This window comes from Betta splendens, unplaced genomic scaffold (genome assembly GCF_900634795.4).
Source record: "Betta splendens unplaced genomic scaffold, fBetSpl5.4 scaffold_35, whole genome shotgun sequence".
Lineage (NCBI taxonomy): Eukaryota > Metazoa > Chordata > Actinopteri > Anabantiformes > Osphronemidae > Betta > Betta splendens.
This window is the reverse complement of record NW_026577854.1, coordinates 43,484-63,727: the sequence shown is the minus strand read 5'-3', so window position 1 is coordinate 63,727 and position 20,244 is coordinate 43,484. Positions and strand designations below refer to the sequence as shown.

Genomic DNA, 20,244 nt, shown 5'->3' with positions numbered 1-20,244 from the left:
ATGGTTATGGAGGCGTCACCGTTCTTCAGGTCATGATCAAAATGAGACACGACCTTTGAACTGATCATCTTGACCTGATAACGGTCCAAGTTCATACAGGTAAACGTCCTTCTTTCCATCTTTCTTCCACTCAAACTCAATGTTCTTGTTCATGTAACAGGGCAGAGTCACTTCATCCCTTTCTGTCACTGATGATCTCTGGAACTGGAAAATTAAAACCTTTTTTAAAAATAATTAAGATTTATTAGTAGTGACTAATATCTAAGTGTAAAGTGGTGCAAACTAAATTGTATGTAAGAGTTTTATACTTTTATTTTTCTAATGGTCAAACAAAACACATTTGTACCAATGGACGACTAGTGAAAAACATTGTTCTCACAAAAACAGCATTTTCCTGGTCAAACTGATTGAACCAGATTGTAGAACTGTGGTTTAAGTACAGAACAGGAAATGACATCAACTCAGAGTTGTTCTCGTTTAGTGTCGTTTAATTTCTGCCTTAGCCGAGACGTCACCACAAATGTATTAAAATACAACAGTTGTAGAACCATTCACATTGTTGTTCTACGTAGAAACAGCCTGTCTCTGCTGCCACAAACACATGGAGCAGATGGTTTTTCATGTTATGAAGCAGCTGTAGTCAGACACGCTGCAATGAGAGACGATGCTACTGCGGTCAAATGAGGCGCTGTTCACATCAGCCGTCGCAATAGTTGAAGTGCGCAATTCATGCGATACTTACGGTAACAGTGTTGCAATTGCAGAGAACCGAGACATTCACTCTAATGAACAACAGAGATGATGTTAGAGCTAAAGTCCTAATGAAACATACTGTAAACTGCAAAATATCAGAGGTGATGGAATTTACTGTGTATGTTTACAAAGACTCACTGATGAAATGTATAAACACACAATTGGCCTCTATTCTAAAACTTGGCTTTGAATAAAATGAGTTCCTCAAAAGTAGTAGAACATTATTCCTTCACAGTACTACTTAGTACTTCATGGACTACTACCACAGCAAATATGAACTTACAGTAACAGCTTGTGCTGCCGGTTTGAAAGGAACCATCTCAATAGGCTCAGCCACACCCCAACACGCACACCCTCCCATCACCAGACCCCCTGCCGGCACCCGAGGTTCGTGAAGGAGATGTCTGTCGCCTCCATCACAGGCAGAACACCAGAAAAGGCTCCAGGACCTGACGGCACGTCCCCAACCTGCCTCAGAGTCTGCTGAGCATCCGGCACTGATCTTCACCCAGATCTTCAACCGGACTCTGCATCTGTCTACAGCGTCCAACTGCTTCAGACCGTCCACCATCGTGCTCCTCCCTAAGAAGTCCTCCATCAGCAGCCTGAACGACTACAGGCCTGTCAACCTCACGTCTGTGGTCATGAACATATGTCAGGATCCTGTTCATGGACTTCAGCTCTGCCTTTAATACTATCACCCCTGGAATACTCCACCATAAACTGAAGCTCATTGGGACTGAGCCTCCTTCTCTTAAGCACCTGTACCGGTCCACACTCAGGAAACGGGCTGTCAGCATCACTGCCGACCACACGCCCTGCACATGTAATGGGAAAAATGTGCCTTTGTGCTATTTCTTATCCAACACAGTCGTCATGTGCTGGTTAGGGGCAATACTGAACATTCTTACACAAACAAATAATCTCTTGTGCTGACGTACATCAAGTCTAAACATCTGATGTTCCATTTGACTGACTAATAATTTATGATATATGTTTGTCTTTTACACCCGGACTCTGGCTCCATCCTATCTGACTCCCCACCAGACCCAAGGCTGTTAAAGCCAATGCATCTTGTCTTGGAAGCTCGGTGTTCCTTCCTTTGGATAACAAGACATGACGATGCAGAAGTGAGAAAGCAAACATTCTCACTCACAGCGAGATAAAGTGGCACAAACAGTTCCATTGGTGCAGAGAGACATTCCACCAGAGCCAGAGAAATGGGTTAAAAGGCAGAAGCAACGTGAGGATCGTGGGCTCTTTGCATCACACCTTCGTGGTGTGTGCACTGATCTCCAGCTGGTTTTTGGTTTGTTGATGTGCACGATCAACATCCATGCTTTTTATTTGCTTTCCCCATTATTTTTATTTTCTTTTATTTTTCATAATAAATCACACAAAAGACAACTCTCTCACCTGCCTCTATGGGAAGTTTTCACCACACACACAAACTATCTAAGCTCCTCCCCTCTGGCAGGCGTCACAGAGCCATAACCACCAGAACCAGCAGAACCAGCAGAACCAGCAGACAGGGGTGCCACTAACAGTTGTGGACCCTATGAAAAAAATTTGAGGTTGGAATGTACAGTATAGAAAGAGTCCTGGCTACTGCTGTTTAACCAATAATGCTGGTGCAGTTGGTTAGGGTTTAATGTTAGTAATACCAAGCTTGTAAATTAAAATCTTGCTGCAAGATTAGTTATTTGTTTTGACAACAACGTATCAGTATTCAGTCATAAAGTGGTTGGAGTGAGCGCTCTTACCGCTCTCGTCAAATAGCGCATCTTTGACGTATCTTCCGTTTGTTAGCTAGCTTTAACAGTGAGAAGGAGTAACGGCAGCAGCTCACGTTCTTCAGCGTGTAATTTAATGCAAGAAACGAACGCCTCGTGAGGACATTTTGTGTTTGCTGGTTGTGTAGCAGCACATGGTGCACGCGCTGCGAGGACGGTACACAGAGTCTGAGCTATGAAAGTAGCGCTAACATTATACTGCAAATGAAGATCCGTGAATAAACAAAGCGTTCTTTAATCATTTGTGGACGTTATTGTGGTTTCTGCTTTGTTAAACTCTTCTTTTCGTTTCTGGGGGATGTATTCATGCTTCGTTGTCTGCGAGGACGCTGCTGCTTCATTGACATCTGTCACTCAGTAGCGTCAGGATCCACGGACGGACAGAACCATGCAGTAAATAGGAGGAGGTGGAATGTGTTCTGATAATTTGAGGAACTCATTTCATGAGAGGCCAAAATCCAGCCATTCAAATCAAGGCTGTTTACTGTAGGAAAACGTAGTAATGGATTATTCCAAAAACAATGCAGTAAAATAAGCAGTACTAAGTAGTACTGTGAAGGAATAATGTTCTAATACCTTGAAAACCCCATTTTATTCAAAGCCAAGTGTTAGAATAGAGGTAAATTGTGTTTTTATACATTTGATCAGTGAGTCTTTGCAAACATACACAGTAAATTCCATAATTTCTGATATTTTGCAGTTTACAGTATTTTTTTAGGACTTTAGCTCTAATATCATCTCCGTTGTTAACTAGAGTGAGTCCTCGGCTCATCTTTGCGATCGCAACACTGTTACCGTAAGTATCGCGCGAATCGCGCACTTCAACTACAGCGACGGCTGATTTGACCCCGGAAAAGCGAACAGCGGCTCATTTGACCGCAGTACGATGCTCCACGTACAGAAAACGACTGTGTTGACTGAATAAAAGCACAACATGAACTGCTGCTGTTCATGTGTTCATCATGTCGGAGTCTCAGAGCTTCACCTACTTTAATGAGACAACGCCCTGAACGGACGTCGAATAAAAGCATGAACGGATGAACTGAGACTCATTCATTCACATTATTAAGCATTAACATATAAACACAGACTCTTTATTTCACCCACAGATAAACAGTCTCCTGTTTTACGTCGTTTATATCTCATTATATTCGGTTCCTTCTCTTCAGCTCATAATAAACTTTTCTCACCGTTTCCGTCAGAAAACGTTGATCCAGTCAAAGTCAGGAGACAGAGACTCAGAGGAAGCAGCTGCATGTTGACGGACTCCTCTGATTAACGATCACAACCATCGATTGAACCAACAAAACACACGAGAACCCTTACCTGCGTTAACTGTGACCAGGTCACTGTTGTCATACTGACAAAAAATGTGACTAATAAATGATACAAAAAATATAATAGAAACAGGGAAAATAGAACAAACTGAAGAGTCATATGACTATACCTGAACAGGAGAAAAGAATAGAAAACAGAAGTTCAGCTTCACTGCAGTTAAAAGAAAAAACTTAAAAAGACTCAGTCCACACACTGATCTACTCACAAAAACACAAACACCAACAACACAGCAAACGGAGACTGGAGGTTTGAGCTGCCAGGAACCAGTTTATGACATTTAGCCACAGCTGCAGTTTGTGACTAGAACTGGTTTAAAGCTAAAACACTGCAAAGAAACGGACCAGAACAAACAACACCAAAGTCACAGACTGATCAGAGATCAGCACTGAATGATTCCAGAACCATCCTGTTAATGTCACAGTATCATGTATAGAACCACAGAACCACGTCATCACTTGTGGACATCATCGGTCCAACGCTGAGCAGAGATCAGAGTAAAGCTCCTTAATGTGACCAGCAGATGGAGCTGAACTACAGTCGCTCACATTATGTCTCAGTCTGATGCAGCAACACAAACTCACAAACATGTGACTTAAAGGTCCATGCACATGCAAAATTCCCTTTTTGGACATTCTGGTACGTTTATTTGACTCCCTGGGTCACATTAAGACACTCCTGGTGTGTTAGAAGTACGCCCCCTACTTATTTCACATTTTTGAGAGTTTATCCAATCAGGTTCAAGAACCAACGTTTCAAATTTGGCGGACTGGATACGTCTGCATTCGCGCTGACCAATCACAGAACCAAATTCGCCCCCCCCCCCCCAGACAAACCTGGACCCCTAAATGTACCTGAAACATTTCGTTTTAGTCACTCCAGTCACAGACAAAAGAAGAAGTCACTCACTGTGCAGTCTACCATAGGAGGCGGCGCTAATGCACCTTTCAGTTGGTTGCCACCCGCCATTTAAAAGACAAAAGAAGAAGAAGTCACTCAGGTCGAAGAAGCGCCCACTTGCTGCTTCCCCAAACGTAAGTACATGCTTGATTCTTATTTGATGTATGTACTCCAGAAGTTTCTCTGTTTATAATGTAGCTTCCCTCCTGTGTAAGGAAAGCTAATTGCTAGAACCTTTGAATCTAACAGCTACAGCTACAGAGAGAGACAGTGTTGCAAGGTGCTGACACACAATTTGGATGAGTCCAAGCCTCTCCAGCATTTGTCCGGTTCGAATCGTGTATTATATGGTACTGAGGTCATTCACTCAGCTCACATTATAGCTGCTAGCGCGATGGTAGCGCAGCGTTAGCGGCTAGCGCTAGTAAGTTGAAAGTCAGCTGTGTTTCTAATTACTACCGAGCCTGTCGTGTGTATGTTGTAGCCCGAGTAGACCCGTGAATTTGGGTTATTGTAAGTTCTATCTAAGTCTTACATGTGTTGTTGCTTGTCTAGTCAGCTACTTTAGATGTAAACGTGAGATGTTTTTTTATACAGGCTGACGCATGCCAGTTACCGAAACGCGAGGAGGTTGCTTCTCAAACTGACACGCGGATACCTTGTAGAAGAGTAGAAGAGTGCTCACCTCAGGAGCAAAGGTATGTACATTTAACAGCAGTATAATCATTTGTTGGCCAATATGCAGAGATTTTGCATTTCACATTTCAGTAGTTGTAGTATTCATAATCTGATCTATATTATTGTCTATGTATTTAGTCTGTATGCAATTGGTCAACTTATTTTGATATTTTAGTCTGTTGATGGGTAATTTGTAACTCTAGTGTTATGGTGCAGATTATGTGGAAAATGTGATGGAGACCATCTTCATAAAGTTCTGCTGGACTCAGGTTGTTCTATGGAGGACCTTGTAAACATCCCTGTCCCACCGACCCTCTGAGCAGAATTTGAGCAACCTGACAGAAAGGAGGTCATTAATGTCATGCTAAGATTTAACAAACCAGCACTATAAAATAAGTTGAAAACGTGTTTGCTCCAAACACCATTAAAACTGATCTAACTACTGTAATGGAAAAATTGTACTTTAATGCTTCTTGTGTTCATTTCTGACTCTGTATAGCGACCATGCATTCTGTACTTGTTGATTAGATCCAGAACTGAACATTCTCAGACAGACAATCTATCTCCCTCTCAAGGTGACCGATTGTTCATGGCCTGAGTCTGCCTTTTAACCCTGGGCTCTGGCTCCTTTCTATCTGATGCCTCACCAGACCCAAGGCTGTAGCCTTGTGTATTCCCTGTGTAATGTGAACATCTTCACCCACAGTGTGATAAGGAGATTCCACCAGGTTCCGGGAGAGGGGTTAAAAGGCAGAAGCAACTTGAGGATCGTGGGCTCTTTGCATCACACCTTCGTGGTGTGTGCACTGATCTCCCCAGCTGTTTTTTTGTTTGTTGATGTGCACGATCAACATCCATGCTTTTTGTTTGCTTTCCCTATTATTTTTATTTTCTTTATTATTTCAATAAATCACACAAAAGGACAACCCTCTCATGTGCTTCTTTATGGAAAATTTCCACTGCAAGAGACCCATCTCTTTTGACGACAAAAAAGCAGCCAGCGCCTGCCGGAGAGGACGAAGGTCTAAACAGCCCCGCGGCCAAGGCACTCTCCAAGTACCCCTTGGCCTTTCTGTCCTTGGAAGAGCTTATAAAGCCTCCCCTTCAGCGGAACTGCACCTGGTCTTAGATTAAGGGCACAATCGTGACTGCGGTGATGAGGGACGGAGGGAGGAGACATGAAGGAAGGAAGGAAGGAAGGAAGGAAGGAAGGAAGGAAGGAAGGAAGGAAGGAAGGAAGGAAGGAAGGAAGGAAGGAAGGAAGGAAGGAAGGAAGTGAAGAAGGGAGGAGACAGGAAGGAAGGAAGGAAGGAAGTGAAGAAGGGAGGAGACAGGAAGGAAGGAAGGAAGGAAGGAAGGAAGGAAGGAAGGAAGGAAGGAAGGAAGGAAGGACAGATTACAAATCTGTGTTATCCTGTACTGGATGATGGCGCCGTTGCATGAAGAGACAGGAAGGAAGGAAGAAGGAAACGACAGAGGGAGAGAGGCTTGAAGGAAGGAAGGAAGGAAGGAAGGATGGACACATCAGGCGGCTGAATCACCCGGTACTGCACGATGGTATCGTTGCATGGACACAGGAAGGCGTTTGGCTCGTCTCAGAACTGAAGGCTTCACTTGTGTAGCTGAGAGACCGGCTCGTCACGAACACTCTTTGCTGTTAAAAATTAGCCGTACTCCGTTGATCCACCACCAAGTTTGAACCACTTTGAAGTTTGAAGCTTCCTCTTCTCCTTCTTCCTCATGTCTTTAGCAATGAAACGCACATTACCCCCACCTACTGGTTCTTTGTGCTTTTTTGACTGAACGTTTCTGCTGCTGCTTCATTAGGTTATGTTCAGTATTTTGGAATCACATAATGTGCCATTTTTCCTACAAGATTCTGAAAATTGTTTAATCTGGAAATAATCTGGAAATAATCTGGAAATAACCTGAATCATGAATGAATGTGCAAATAGACTCCACCCCTACCCTCAAACATCGCTGGTCTCAGATCAGAGACGTGTATCAGGGCTAGCCAAGAGCGGACAGGAGAGAGGGACCTAAGCATGCAGCTCAGGAAACAGGTTTAAGATAAACCAGGTTTATTTGGCATAAACCAAGGGCGCAGGCAAAACAGAAGTCGGACAGGCAATAGTCAGGACCAGTAAACACAATCTTAGAGCAGAGGTACAGGCAAGGACGAGGCAAACGCGGTCAAGAAACAGGCAAGAGTCAAAACCATCGACTTACTCTGAGTTGGCTAGGAGACTGACAGATCGGGTGCTCGACGAACAGAATCCGGAAACACTACCAAAATAAAACAGGAAATGAACATGACAAACCATAAAAACACAGGAACAGGCCAGGTTCATGACAACGTGAACTCAAACACCTGAAACAGTACGCGCAAACCCCGCACACATCTGACCTGGAAACTTTTGTTTATAGCGTGGACGTAACTTCGGCTAGCTAGTAAAGTTAGCTAACTAATTCTCCACCGGCGCCACAGAAATATTCTATTTAAACCTACTTAACTCCCTATTAATGGTGTTTACGGCAGCAGCAGTTTGAAGCGGAGCCTCAGCCCGCACACCTGCCGTTACAGCCCGTTCAATCTCCCCCAACGGGAGGGAGTCGGAGCTGGCGGCCATGATGGCTTCAACTTCAGGTTTCTCTCCAGTATTGTCGTGCACCGATCCAGAGTCAGATGTGGGCGAAGCAATGCGTACTGTTTGAGGTGTCTGAGTCCACGTCACTGATATGGGATCAGCTGTTTGAGGGTAGGGGTGGAGTCTACTTGCACATTCATGTATTCATACTCAGTTTTACACTCGGCGATCATTTAACATTTAAAACTTACATTTAACATTTACATTTAACATTTAGACTTTTGAACATTTAACTAAATGTGAGAAAACATGTTGTGTCATTTAGTTAAATGTGAAAAAAATAGTTATAGGTGCTCCTTTTACATTTGGCACCCCATAGGAGCGAATGCCAAACGCAGATCGCTTGTTCAAACACGGACCGCTTGTCCGAAGGTACTCTCATTTGAATGTGTGTTGAATGTCTAAAGTCAAACTAACTTCACTGCGGTCAGGCACCTTAGGCAAGTAGGCTATTGTAGTGTTTGCAAATGTGTTGAAACACCGAGTTAAACCATCAAATGAAAAGCCTGAAGTATTTGTTTGCAGATTTAATTCCCTTAAACCAGGGGTCACCAACCTTTTTGAAACTGAGAGCTACTTCACGGTTACTGAATCATACGAAGGGCTACCAGTTTGATACGCTCTTCTGAAATAACAAATTTGCTCAGTTTGCCTTTAGTTATACATTATTTATAATGATTAGTAATACTCACCTATGTAAAGACACTGATCATGTTAATGATTTCTAACAATGATTATCAAAAATGACAACAAGGTGGGAAACAGATATCAATATTCAACACTTTATCTCTATTAATCACAGTATTTGTTACATTTTCAGATGATCACTTACATCACTACATTTTAGCAAAAAATATCCCATTTGCACAAGCCACTGACATGCCCTGTTAACAAATCATGAACTATGTTGCAACATGTTTCAAAAAGTTAACAATTATGTAATGTTAAACAAAATCAACTTACATATTTTTAAATATGTAATACATTTTTTATTTCACATTTTGAACTAATGGCCAAGTCTGTGTTATGTTTAACAAAATTATAACTTTTAAATGTCATGAACACACTTTTAAATTGAACACAATTCTTCAATATTTTAATTCAACTTTGCCATGGCACTACCATGTTGTCACTGACTACATCTGGTATCCGTCCTTGGTTAGTGGGAAGACTGGCATTGCATGCTGTTCACCAGTGTGTTGTAATCTGGTGTGTAACTTGACACTGCAACTGTGAGTGAGTCTCTCAGATGTGCATCAGTGAGGCGTGTTCTGTGTTTGTTTTTGATGAAGTTCATGTCAGAAAATGCTGATTCACAGAGATAGGTTGAGCCAAACAGGCTGGCAACCTTCATGGCTGCTGTGCATACTCCACTGTACTTCTCTGTGTCAACAAGGCGCCAAAAGTTTGGTGCAGCCTGGTAGGCTTTGAGATGGAGATCATTTTGCAATGTTATAATTTCAATCTCCACCTGTCCAGCATCCAAGTTGAACGTTGCACTTAACTGCTCAGCAAAGCATGTGGTGTCCCCATTCATGAAAGGGTTGGAAATGAAGAACACACATGGTTCAAGCTGATGAAGGTCACAAAACCTATTCTCAAACTCTTGCCCAAGTCTGTTTATTACTTCAATGTACTTTTCTGCCACTTTTTCAAATGTCTCAGATGCAGAAGCATTGTCTTTCAGCACTGACTGCACAGAGGGAAAGTGCAGAACTTTTTTTCTCTGTAAATCTGCAGAGAATGCATTCATTTTGGCTTTAAATGCATTTAAAGCACTTATCATATCGACAACAGTCTTACCTTTGCCTTGCAGCTGGCAGTTCAGGAGGTTTAGTTTCCCAGTAATGTCCACCAAAAATGCAAGGTCAAGTGTCCACTCTGTGTCCTCTAGCAGTGAGACATCTTCGCCTTTGGACTGCATGAACTCTTTGATTTCACGCAAAAGAGACAAAAAACGATGCAAAACTCGTCCTCTGCTGAGCCATCTGATTTCTGTGTGTAGCAGTAGGTCCCCATATTCTGCTGACATCTCCTCTAATAGTACCTTGAAAATCCTGTGCTGCTTTGCTTTGGAGCGGATTTTGTTTATGATTTTCACAACGGGAGTCATCACGTGCCCAAAGCCGATCACTTTCGCACACAACGCCTGCTGGTGAATGATGCAATGGTAATGCAGAAATTTGGGGAAGTCTGGGTCACGTTTACAGTGAGCGATGAAACCTGTCTGTCGACCGACCATAGCAGGAGCCCCGTCTGTTGTCACCGCTACCAGCTTTTCCAATGGCACCTTTTTCTGCACGAAAAACTCCTTCACCGTGTTATAAATGTCAACTCCTCTCGTAGTTGTCTTTAAGGGCAGTAGTGTCAGGAGTTCTTCTTTTGTGGAGAAATCATTAAACACCATCCGGATAAAAACCAATAACTGCGCTGTACTGCTGCTGTCCACGGACTCATCGCACTGGAGGCTAAACCACTTGCACTTCGCCAGATCCTGCTCCAACTGATCGACCAAGTTACTGGACATAGCTGATACTCGTCTTGCCATCGTAGATGCCCCCAGTTGGACGTCGGAAAGAGTGGAGATTAGGTCGCTTCCATTTTTCTCGTCTTTAAATACAGTGTTAGCAATTAATAACATCGCTTCTTTGACAACTTCTCCATCTGTAAATGCCTTTTTTTTCTTGATCAGAAAATGTGTAGCTCTAAACGAGGCTTCGGTTGCTTTTTGTGAGTTTTTGGCCGGCCTCGTAAAAAAAGACTGTTGCTTACCCAGAGCGGTCTTTAGCTCACGGGCTTTTTCTGCCCGTAGGGCGCTTGCAGGTGGATATTTATCATGGTAGCTTTTGTGACACGTATTGAAATGTCTCTCCACATTGTGCCGTTTTGCTGTCGCCACGGTCGTCCCGCAAATCAGACACACGCAGGTTTCTTTTACAGTCGTAAAAAAGAACTCCTCTTCCCATTCACTGTGAAAGAGATACGTTTTCTTTCTTTTTTCTGCCATGTTTTTGGGGTACGAAAGTGCATACAGCGCCCGCTAGCTTACTCTCCACATCCCACAAGCTCTACTTTACTGCCCATAGGTAAATATTGTGCGCGTTAACCTTAAAGTATTTTTAAGATAGTATTTTTTAAATCTATATACATACAAGTGTGATTAAAAAAATAATAGCAACAGAACAAAATTAATTTTTAGACGCAGCTCTCTATGAGATGTGCTATTTTTGGAACAGGCCCGCGGGCGACTCATGTGGTCCTTGCGGGCGACCGGGTGCCCGCGGGCACCGTGTTGGTGACACCTGCCTTAAACATTTAACATTTAGCGACAACATCTATGAATGCACTCCTCCTTCCTCCATCCATCCATCCATTTTCATCCGCTTATCCGGGGCTGGGTCGCGGGGGCAGCAGTCTAAGCAGAGAGTTCCAGACTTCCCTCTCCCCGGACACTTCCTCCAGCTCTTCAGGTGGGACCCCAAGACTTCCCAGGCCAGCCGAGAGACGTAGTCTCACCAGCGAGTCCTGGGTCTTCCTCGGGGCCTCCTACCGGTGGGACATGCCCGGAACACCTCCCCAGGGAGGCGTCCAGGGGGCATCCGAACCAGATGCCCGAGCCACCTCAACTGGCTCCTCTTGATGTGAAAGAGCAGCGACTCTTCTACGAGCTCCTCCCGGGTGACAGAGCTCCTCACCTTATCTCTAAGGGAGCGCCCAGCCACCCTGCGGAGGAAGCTCATTTCAGCCGCTTGTATTCGTGACCTTGCCCTTTCAGTTATGACCCAAAGCTCATGACCATAGGTGAAGGTAGGAACGTAGATTGACCGGTAAATTGAGAGCTTTGCCTTTTGGCTCAGCTCCCTCTTCACTTCGACGGACCGATACACCGACCGCATTACTGCATCCACCGCACCGATCCGTTTGTCAAACTCACGCTCCTTCCTTCCCTCACTCGTGAACAAGACCCCAAGATACTTAAACTCCTCCACTTGGGGCAGCAACTCTCCTCCAACCTGAAGAGAGCAATTATGGATAACCACTCCTACTTCCTTTTCCAACTAAACAATCGAAACCATGACATATTCATGCACACGATTCCGTTGCATCGTCTTAACCATTTAACAATATTTAAAATTTTAACAAAACACAAATCAATGATGAGACAAGTGCCTTAAGGGCAACACACTCCCCGTCTGGCCTCTGTGAGGTCACTACACTTAACTATGGCCCTAAATTTAACCTTTAGCCAGAAGAAGAATAACTTCTGTGACTGGTTGCATAGGTCTTTATATAGCCTTGGTCGGTTTCGGTGTGGTAATGTCCATTGTTGACTCTCTCCTCCAACGTGTCCAGAACTGGTTGGCAAGGGCCTGGACCTGTCTCCATTGCCTGGTGCAAAGATCTTTATCCAAAAAGTCGCTGGGTGGGAGCAAGAGGCCAGATTTCTGGGTAAGAAGCATTAAAGGGGAGAGAATGAAGGGATTCTCCGGATCTGAAGAAACTGGAAGGAGTGGTCTGGCGTTTATGATTGCTGTTACTTCAGCCATGAATGTGCATAATACCTTGTGCGTCAGCTGGATCTGCTGGTTTTGCAGCAGCATGGAGTCCAGGATTCTACGAGCGATGCCGATGATACGTTCCCACGACCCGCCCATGTGGGAAGCATGTGTCGGATTGAATACCCAGGTACAGTCTTGATCACAGCAGCCAGAGTTCTGACAGGACTTAGAAAGAGAGATCACATTTCTCCTACATTAGCTTCTCTGCACTGGCTGCCTGTAAAATGTAGGATAGAATTTAAAATTCTCCTGCTCACATACAAAGTACTCAATGATAAAGCTCCTTCTTATCTTAAAGACCTTATAGTTCCTTATGCTCCCAGCAGAACACTTCGTTCTCAGAGCGCTGGGCTACTTACGGTTCCTAGAGTGTTTAAATGTAGAACAGGGGGCAGAGCTTTTAGCTACCAGGCTCCTCTCCTCTGGAACCAGCTCCCTCTTCAGGTTCGAGAAGCTGACACACTCTCCACCTTTAAGATTAGGCTTAAAACCTTCCTTTTTGATAAAGCTTATAGTTAGAGATGGTTCAGGTCACTGGCAATTATTGTTAGTCACAGGAACCATCTCTTAGTTAAGCTGCAATAGACATAGACTGCTGGGGGACTTAATTTATACACTGAGCTCCTCTGTTTCCTTCTACCTCCTCTGTCCCATAACCTCCCATCATTGTCCCATGTTTAACTAACCTTGTCTCTTTCTGTCCAGTAGTTGTGCTTCTCTCCTCCCCCCCCCCCACCCCCACTCTTTCTCCCTCTCTGTCCTCACCCACAGGTATCATTGGACTCAAAATTTGGTGTCTGTGATGGGCAGCTGCGGATCCAACCATCCTGCCTGCATCCAGTCCCCGGTCCTACCATCCTGCCTGTGCTCTGTTGTTGCTTGTTGTTGCTTGTTGCTGTTGCTGTGCTTTTCTATCTCTCTATCCTCTCACCCCAACCGGTCGAGGCAGATGGCCGCCCACATCCAGTCTGGTTCTGCTGGAGGTTTCTTCCTCGTTAGAGAGGGAGTTTTTCCTCACCACTGTTGCTGTCAAATTAAATGCTTGCTGTATGTGGGATTTGTTGGGTTTAGTTGTGTGAGGTTTTAAACCTTACTTTGTAAAGTGCCTTGAAATAACTTTGTTGTGATTTGGCGCTATATAAATAAAATTGAATTGAATTGAATTGAATCACTGAGGTAATGCTACACTGCTTGGTATATTCCTAACTCCTTGGATGCTCCAACAAAGTTAGTGCCGCGATCTGATAACAGATCTAAAGACTCTATTATTTCTACATGTGCAGGTCTTGAGCTCATGCAACTGAACATAATGGCCCACCGTTTGCTTTCTGCTTGGCCTCCGTGTGTACGCCTGGTTGTTACTGTCCATGGCCCACAAACATCAAGGCCGACATAAGTGAAGGGTGGACAGGCCTTGAGGCGTTTTTATGGAAGATCTGCCATACGTTGTTCCTCTTGCTTTTCGCACAGTTTACGACAGATAACACATTTATTAATTACTGAGTTAACTAGTCTTTTGTCGCCCAAAAGCCACAATACTGTAGCTCTAATAGCACCTTCTGTCAGGTGGCGTCCTTGGTGCTTCACCTGCTCGTGGTGATGGCGAGTGAGCAGGAGAGAGATGTGACTGTCCTTGGGTAGAACTATAGGGTTCTTTTCAGTCTCTTCGATTTCTGAGTGTTTGAGCCTGCCTCCCACACACAAGTCAGTTTTTCACTACTGGGCTGAGTTTTTGTTAGGGGCTCCGCTCCGGGATTAGGTTTTTCACTTTTTAGGGCAGACAGTTCTTTTTCAAAGTTGGCCTCTTGTTTCTCTTTGAGAATGATATTTTTTGCCTGAGTCATTTCAGCTGGTGTCCGTGGTAAGTGACATTTGTCCCAGCCTTTACATTCACTGTGTGGATTCGTGCCACCAAAGGATTTTGCGATGTGGATAAGGAAGGCTATCGCTCTGACTAAAGATTTAAAGGTGGAAAAGTGCTCGAAGCGTTTAGTGGTAGATACTTGGAGGCTGGTGGAGTAAGTTTGAACTTGTGCCCTGATTTCTGAGTCTTTTTCTGGCTCAACTACTGTAACTCAAACCTTTCACTTATTTGGCATGTTCCTGCAAGAGAGCGATAGATGAATGGTGGTACGATGAACCACGTAGACTTTGCCAGCTGTGATGGTGACAACGAACTTGATGCATGGTCTGCCGGGTTTTCCTCCGTCTGCACGTAGTACCACTGTTCCAGCTTAGCGGACTGGCGAATGCGCTGTACTCTCTTGTGGACATATGTGTAGAATCTTTTTGACTCATTGCAGATGTAGCCAAGTACCACCTTGCTTCCTTTGTGAAAACGCACTGCGTCAAAATGTATATCCGCCTCGTCTTTAATAAGATCAGCTATTTCTACTGCCAAGACGGCGGCACACAGTTCCAACCTTGGTATAGTGGGTTCTGATCGAGGAGCTAGCTTTGATTTGCCCATAATGAATCCGACTTCAACTTTCCCATCGGTTTTCATCTGTTTTCAAGTACGCTACAGCTCCTATCGCCTTAGTCGATGCATCTGAGAATACACACAGATCCTTGTGGCTGGAAGATTCTGAAGTGAGCTCTCTTAGTAAAGCTCTTCCTTGGATTGTGACAGGTGCCAATAGACCCAAGGGATCAAAGATGCTATTGACTGAAAAGAAGACACCGCGCCGCGTAAATGGTTTGTTTGTGGTAGCCACAGAGTAGGTGTATGTGTCTGGCCTGACTTCCCAAATGAGGCCCAAGCTTCTCTGTGAGGGCACATGTTTTCCACCTAGGTCCAAGTCCTTGACAACTGCTGCCCGGTCTCCCGGCGAAAAGGCCTTTGTTACTGTCTGGGAGTTGGAAGCAAATTGGACTCTTGGCTTGCGTTCTTTGCAGCAAATCAATAGCCTCGGCAGGAGTCAGTAATGAGATCAAGCCATCATCTACATAAAAATGTCTTTCTACGAACTTTACAGTGTCCTCACCATACTTTTTGGCACCTTCTGTGATTGCTTTACGTAGTCCATAAACTGCTACAGCGGGGGATGGTGAGTTGCCAAAGACATGGACCTTCATTTTATATTCAATAACTTCCTTGTCAATATCATTGTCTTTGTGCCACAGGAAACGGAGAAGGTTGTGATGGTCCTCACGCACTCTAAAGCAGTGGAACATCTGTTGTATGTCAGCCATAATGGTGACATTTTCCTTCCGAAAGCGTAGAAGAACTCCAATGAGAGTGTTAAGATCAGGGCCAGTAAGCAGTACCTTGTTAAGTGAAACACCTGCATACTGAGCACTGGAATCAAAAACGACCCTGATCTGGTCTGGTTTTCGTGGGTGGTAAACGCCGAACATTGGGAGGTACCAACACTCCTCTCCCTGCCCCATAGGGGGTGCTATCTCAGCGTGACCGTTGTTGAAAATCTTTTCCATGAAGTTCACAAATTGTTTCTGCATTTGGGGCTTCCTTGTTAGGTTCCGTTTCACACATGACAACCGACTCAGTGCGTGCTCCTTGTTATTTGGCAATTGTTGGCAATATTCTTTGAAGGGAAGAGGGGCAACCCAACTATTTTCTTCATCCCTGTACATGTCTTTGCCCATTATTTCGAGGAAGAGAGTGTCTTCTATTGAGGGAGCTGGTTTGTCGTCAGTGTCAGTCTGAGTGAAAACTGTCTGTCCTATAGTTCGCTCAGTTGCTTTTGTGGGCCTGTTGTTCTGCAACGTTTCTTTGACATGCAGAAGGCCACAAGGTTGGAAAGCTGTCGTGCGTCCAGTTTTCAGAATAGTTGTCTTAAATGTGCCAACTACTTTTGGCCTATGTACATTACCCAGACACACCTCTCCGACTGTGACCCAACCAAGGTCTAAGCGTTGGGAAAAAGGGGCGTTAGGAGGGCCGTTGATTTGCTGCCTAACCTTGTGTGCCTGTATAACATCCCGACCTAGCAACAAGAGTATTTCAGCTTCGGGGTCTAGTTCTGGAATGTGTTTGGCTATGTGTCTGAGGTGATGTGGTGTAGCACTGCACTGGGTGTAGGGATCTCACACCTATTGTTGGGAATATCCTGACACTCGACAAGTGGTGGTAAAGGGATTACTACTGACCCGTTCAATGATTCGATCTGAAACCCTTCTGCTTTTTTACCCCACCTTTCTACAAGGCCAGAGCCCGTCCTAAGGTTGTAGGAAAAGGGTTCGTTTTCAATGCCAAAAAGTTGAAATAATTCTGGCCTGGCTAGGGAACGATTGCTCTGGTCATGTAGCATTACATACGCTTTGATTGCTTTGTCCTTAAAACCTTCGGGGTATATCCTAGTGAGACAGATTCTTGAACAGGAACGACTCCACTGGCCTGGACCGCAGACTTCTGTACAGCTTGTTGTAATGTTGACAGTGTCTGAAGAATTTTCTTCTTCCCCGCCGTTCTCCTGCGCAAGCGGAGGGGCCTGTGTTGGACGGCCAGGATGCATAATTGCATCGTGAGTCATGCTGTTGCGTTCAAGGCACTTTACTGTAGATTTGCAGTCCTTGGCAAGATGGGAATCTGAAGAGCAGCAAGGGAGGAAAGCAGCCGTTGTTATCCTCCTTTTATTGTGATCCATGAGACATCCACTTCTCCTGAAGTCCATATGGGAGTTTGTCTATGATCGGGCCTATTCCGTGTGAAGTGTCGAGGTATAGTAAGCCAGGGAGATATCCGTCTTCCTTCACCCCTTGGATCTCTTGTAGCAGATCCTCGAGTTCACGCAGCTTAACGTGATCTTTGACTGTCAATCTTGGAAAATTATTGAGCCGTGATTTTTCAATTACCTCGGGTGCTGCATAACACTTGTGTAATCTCTCCCATGCTTTATGCAAGGCCAATGTGGGATTGTTGACGTATACTGAGCGTATGCGTCTCACCTGGTCACTCGACTCCTTCCCCAACCATTTTACCATGAGATCTACTGTAGCTCTTGGGTGGGTGTGAGGCGGACCTCGCTGGTGGCGCCATTAAACAATGAGTTCCATGCTCTGAAATTCTCTGGCTTGTTGTCATATTGGTAAAGACCTGAAGTGATCAGATCACAACGCACCATATACTGGGCAAACGGCTCAGCTGGATGTGATGTGCTTGCTAAGGTGCTATAATCGGGTATAAACGCTGGAGTAAATGGGTTGAAAGAGTTATTTGTTTGTTCTATCTTGAGTTCAGTTTCACCTTTAGGGTTATCGAGGGTATTCTGGATAGGAAGAGCTTTTTAGTAGGCACCCGGTCTAAATTGTCCCCATCCAGTGCATGCCAGGTAACGAATGTATTAGACGCGCTTGCTCGTCGATGAACTGTGGGTGATAATTGTGGAGAACATGGAAATTTGTTGAGGTGCATTTGAGTCTGTACATATTGTCTTGTTCGTTCTCTGCTCACTATGTCTGATGCAGATTTATTGCCCCCTGCGGCATCCTGTGTCGCCTCTGCTTCCTCTAGTACTTACGCTTCCGCTACCGCAGCATTAGCTTTTTTTTGTGATGTCAGCACGTCTAGTTCTATTTTGACTCTTTCCATTTGTCGTTGAGCATCTATCTTAGCCTTTTCGACGTCGATCTTGGCCTTTTCCATTTTTAGCTGAGCCTCTTTGTTTGCATATAATGCCCTCACCTTAGCAGCTTCAGCCTTAGCGCAAGCATGGGCGGTGCTTGCAGCAGATGCAGATGTGCTGCCGGTCCTGGTGCTGGACATAGACTTGTTACTGGAAGCCATCTTGATCGCGATGAAACATCGAATGGCGCCTTTTCACTGTAGTGTTTGCAATTGTGTTGAAACACCAAGTTAAACAATCAAATGAAAAGCCTGAAGTATTTGGTTGCAGATTTAATTCCCTTCATGAGACGGTGAAAACTGTAAAACAAATACATACTCTTAATACATACAATGGTTGTTCAAATGAAAATAAAGCATATCGAATTTCACACACTTAGTACTTCAACATTCTAAATAACACGACTTAAAGCTTTACACACGTTAACTAATGAGTTGAGGCACGGCGTTCCCCGCCAAATGAATCACCACGGATAGCGCTAGCTTCCAGTCGCTCCCCCGCTACTGTCCTCCGCAAGCGCACGAAAACCCGGAACCGCAAATGACTACCCAGAACCGGAAGTAACATTTAGCGACGAACTTCTACAAACGCACTCCTCCTTCCTTTTCCAACTAAACAATCGAAACCATGACATATTCATGCACACGATTCCGTTGCATCGTCTTAACCTTTAACAATATTTAACATTTTAACAAAACACGAATCAATGATGAGACAAGTGCCTTAAGGGCAATACAGCTATATTATTATTATTACTACTAATGAGTAGGCTTTGCTGCTGTGCAGTTAAGTTAATGAGTGTCTTCTTCCTCCATTTCTGCCGTCCCTGCATGTACGGCGCCCGTAGCGTTTACCTACATTATGCTGCCGATGCCACGGGCCCCGCACGCGCACCTCGAAGTCCTCATTACTGCTGTTCTAACAGGTGGAGACCCACTCTATCCACCAGGGGGCGCCGTTTGTACAGTAGTTTCTCTGGTTCAACCTGTTTGACGTTTGTCAACAGTAGTTGCTGCTGGAATAATAGACATGAATCTAATTGTTTGTTTTGTACCTGATGATCGACCTGCTAATATGATGAAAGCAAACAGATAAGAGGTGAAGCAGCTGCATTAGGTCTGATCATTAAACAACATCAGAAACAAGAGAAAACTTTATCTGGACCCAAACTTCACTTTGTCAAACAGGAAACAAAAGTAAAATGTTCCACAAAACAACGTGTCCTGATAAAATAATGATGAAATCCTTCATTCATAAATGATTAACTGTGAAGCTGCAGGTTATGACCACATCATAAATACTGTAAGAGCAGCTGCTCATCAAACATCTGTTCTGATGTTTAGACAGGAGTCAACATTGACAACTCAACGTTTGATACTTGATGAATGAGCTGCTTACTATCTTTTAATCTGGTAAGAAATGAAGAAGTTGCATTAAACTAAAGAGGAAGTTCAGACGTTCACATCACGTTTAACATCAACTGAAGAGCTGCCCAAACACTGAGATGCTGATGACGACGTGCTTATGCTTTATGTTCTTGTTAACAAGCTTCAGGTTCCTGGAACCTCTGCTTAGCAACAGGTTTGTGCTTTGAGACAGATACCAACAGGAAATCCAACATTCACCACTGTTATTTCCACAACACAGTCAGAGTCTAACAGTTCAGAGATCAAGAATCTGCAGCCAAAGGTCTGAGAGGATGCAGAGAAATATTTAATGCTGTCAGAATAAAGTTCAGAGACATAAACACAAATAAAAAACATCAACAAACAGGTTAAGTCATAGTTGGACGTTTTAACTTTCAACTTTAAGAAAGTTGGTAGAGCGTTAGAGGGTTGGGGAGCAGAAGGTCCCATGATCAAACCCACATCAGAGCACCAAGTGTGTCCTTGAGCAAGACACTTCACACTAACTCAATGCATGGCAGCCCACTGCTCCCCAGGGGATAGGTTAAATGCAGAAGACCAATTTTGTTGTTAGATTGTATGTG

At 44.2% G+C, this 20,244-nt stretch overlaps 1 protein-coding gene across 1 annotated transcript; it reads right to left on the bottom strand.

The window, feature by feature from the left end:
* Positions 1–8,649: 8,649 nt before the first annotated feature.
* On the bottom strand, positions 8,650–11,414 carry LOC121202076 (general transcription factor II-I repeat domain-containing protein 2-like). Its single transcript, XM_041069765.2, has one exon. The coding sequence runs from the start codon at positions 11,112–11,114 to the stop codon at positions 9,267–9,269; it is 1,848 nt and encodes a 615-aa protein (XP_040925699.1). The 5' UTR covers positions 11,115–11,414; the 3' UTR covers positions 8,650–9,266.
* Positions 11,415–20,244: the final 8,830 nt, after the last annotated feature.

What these genes read in the sequence shown, in the direction of transcription:
- LOC121202076 (XM_041069765.2), bottom strand. Translation starts at nt 11,114, where the DNA reads ATGGCAGAAAAAAGAAAGAAAACGTATCTCTTTCACAGTGAATGGGAA.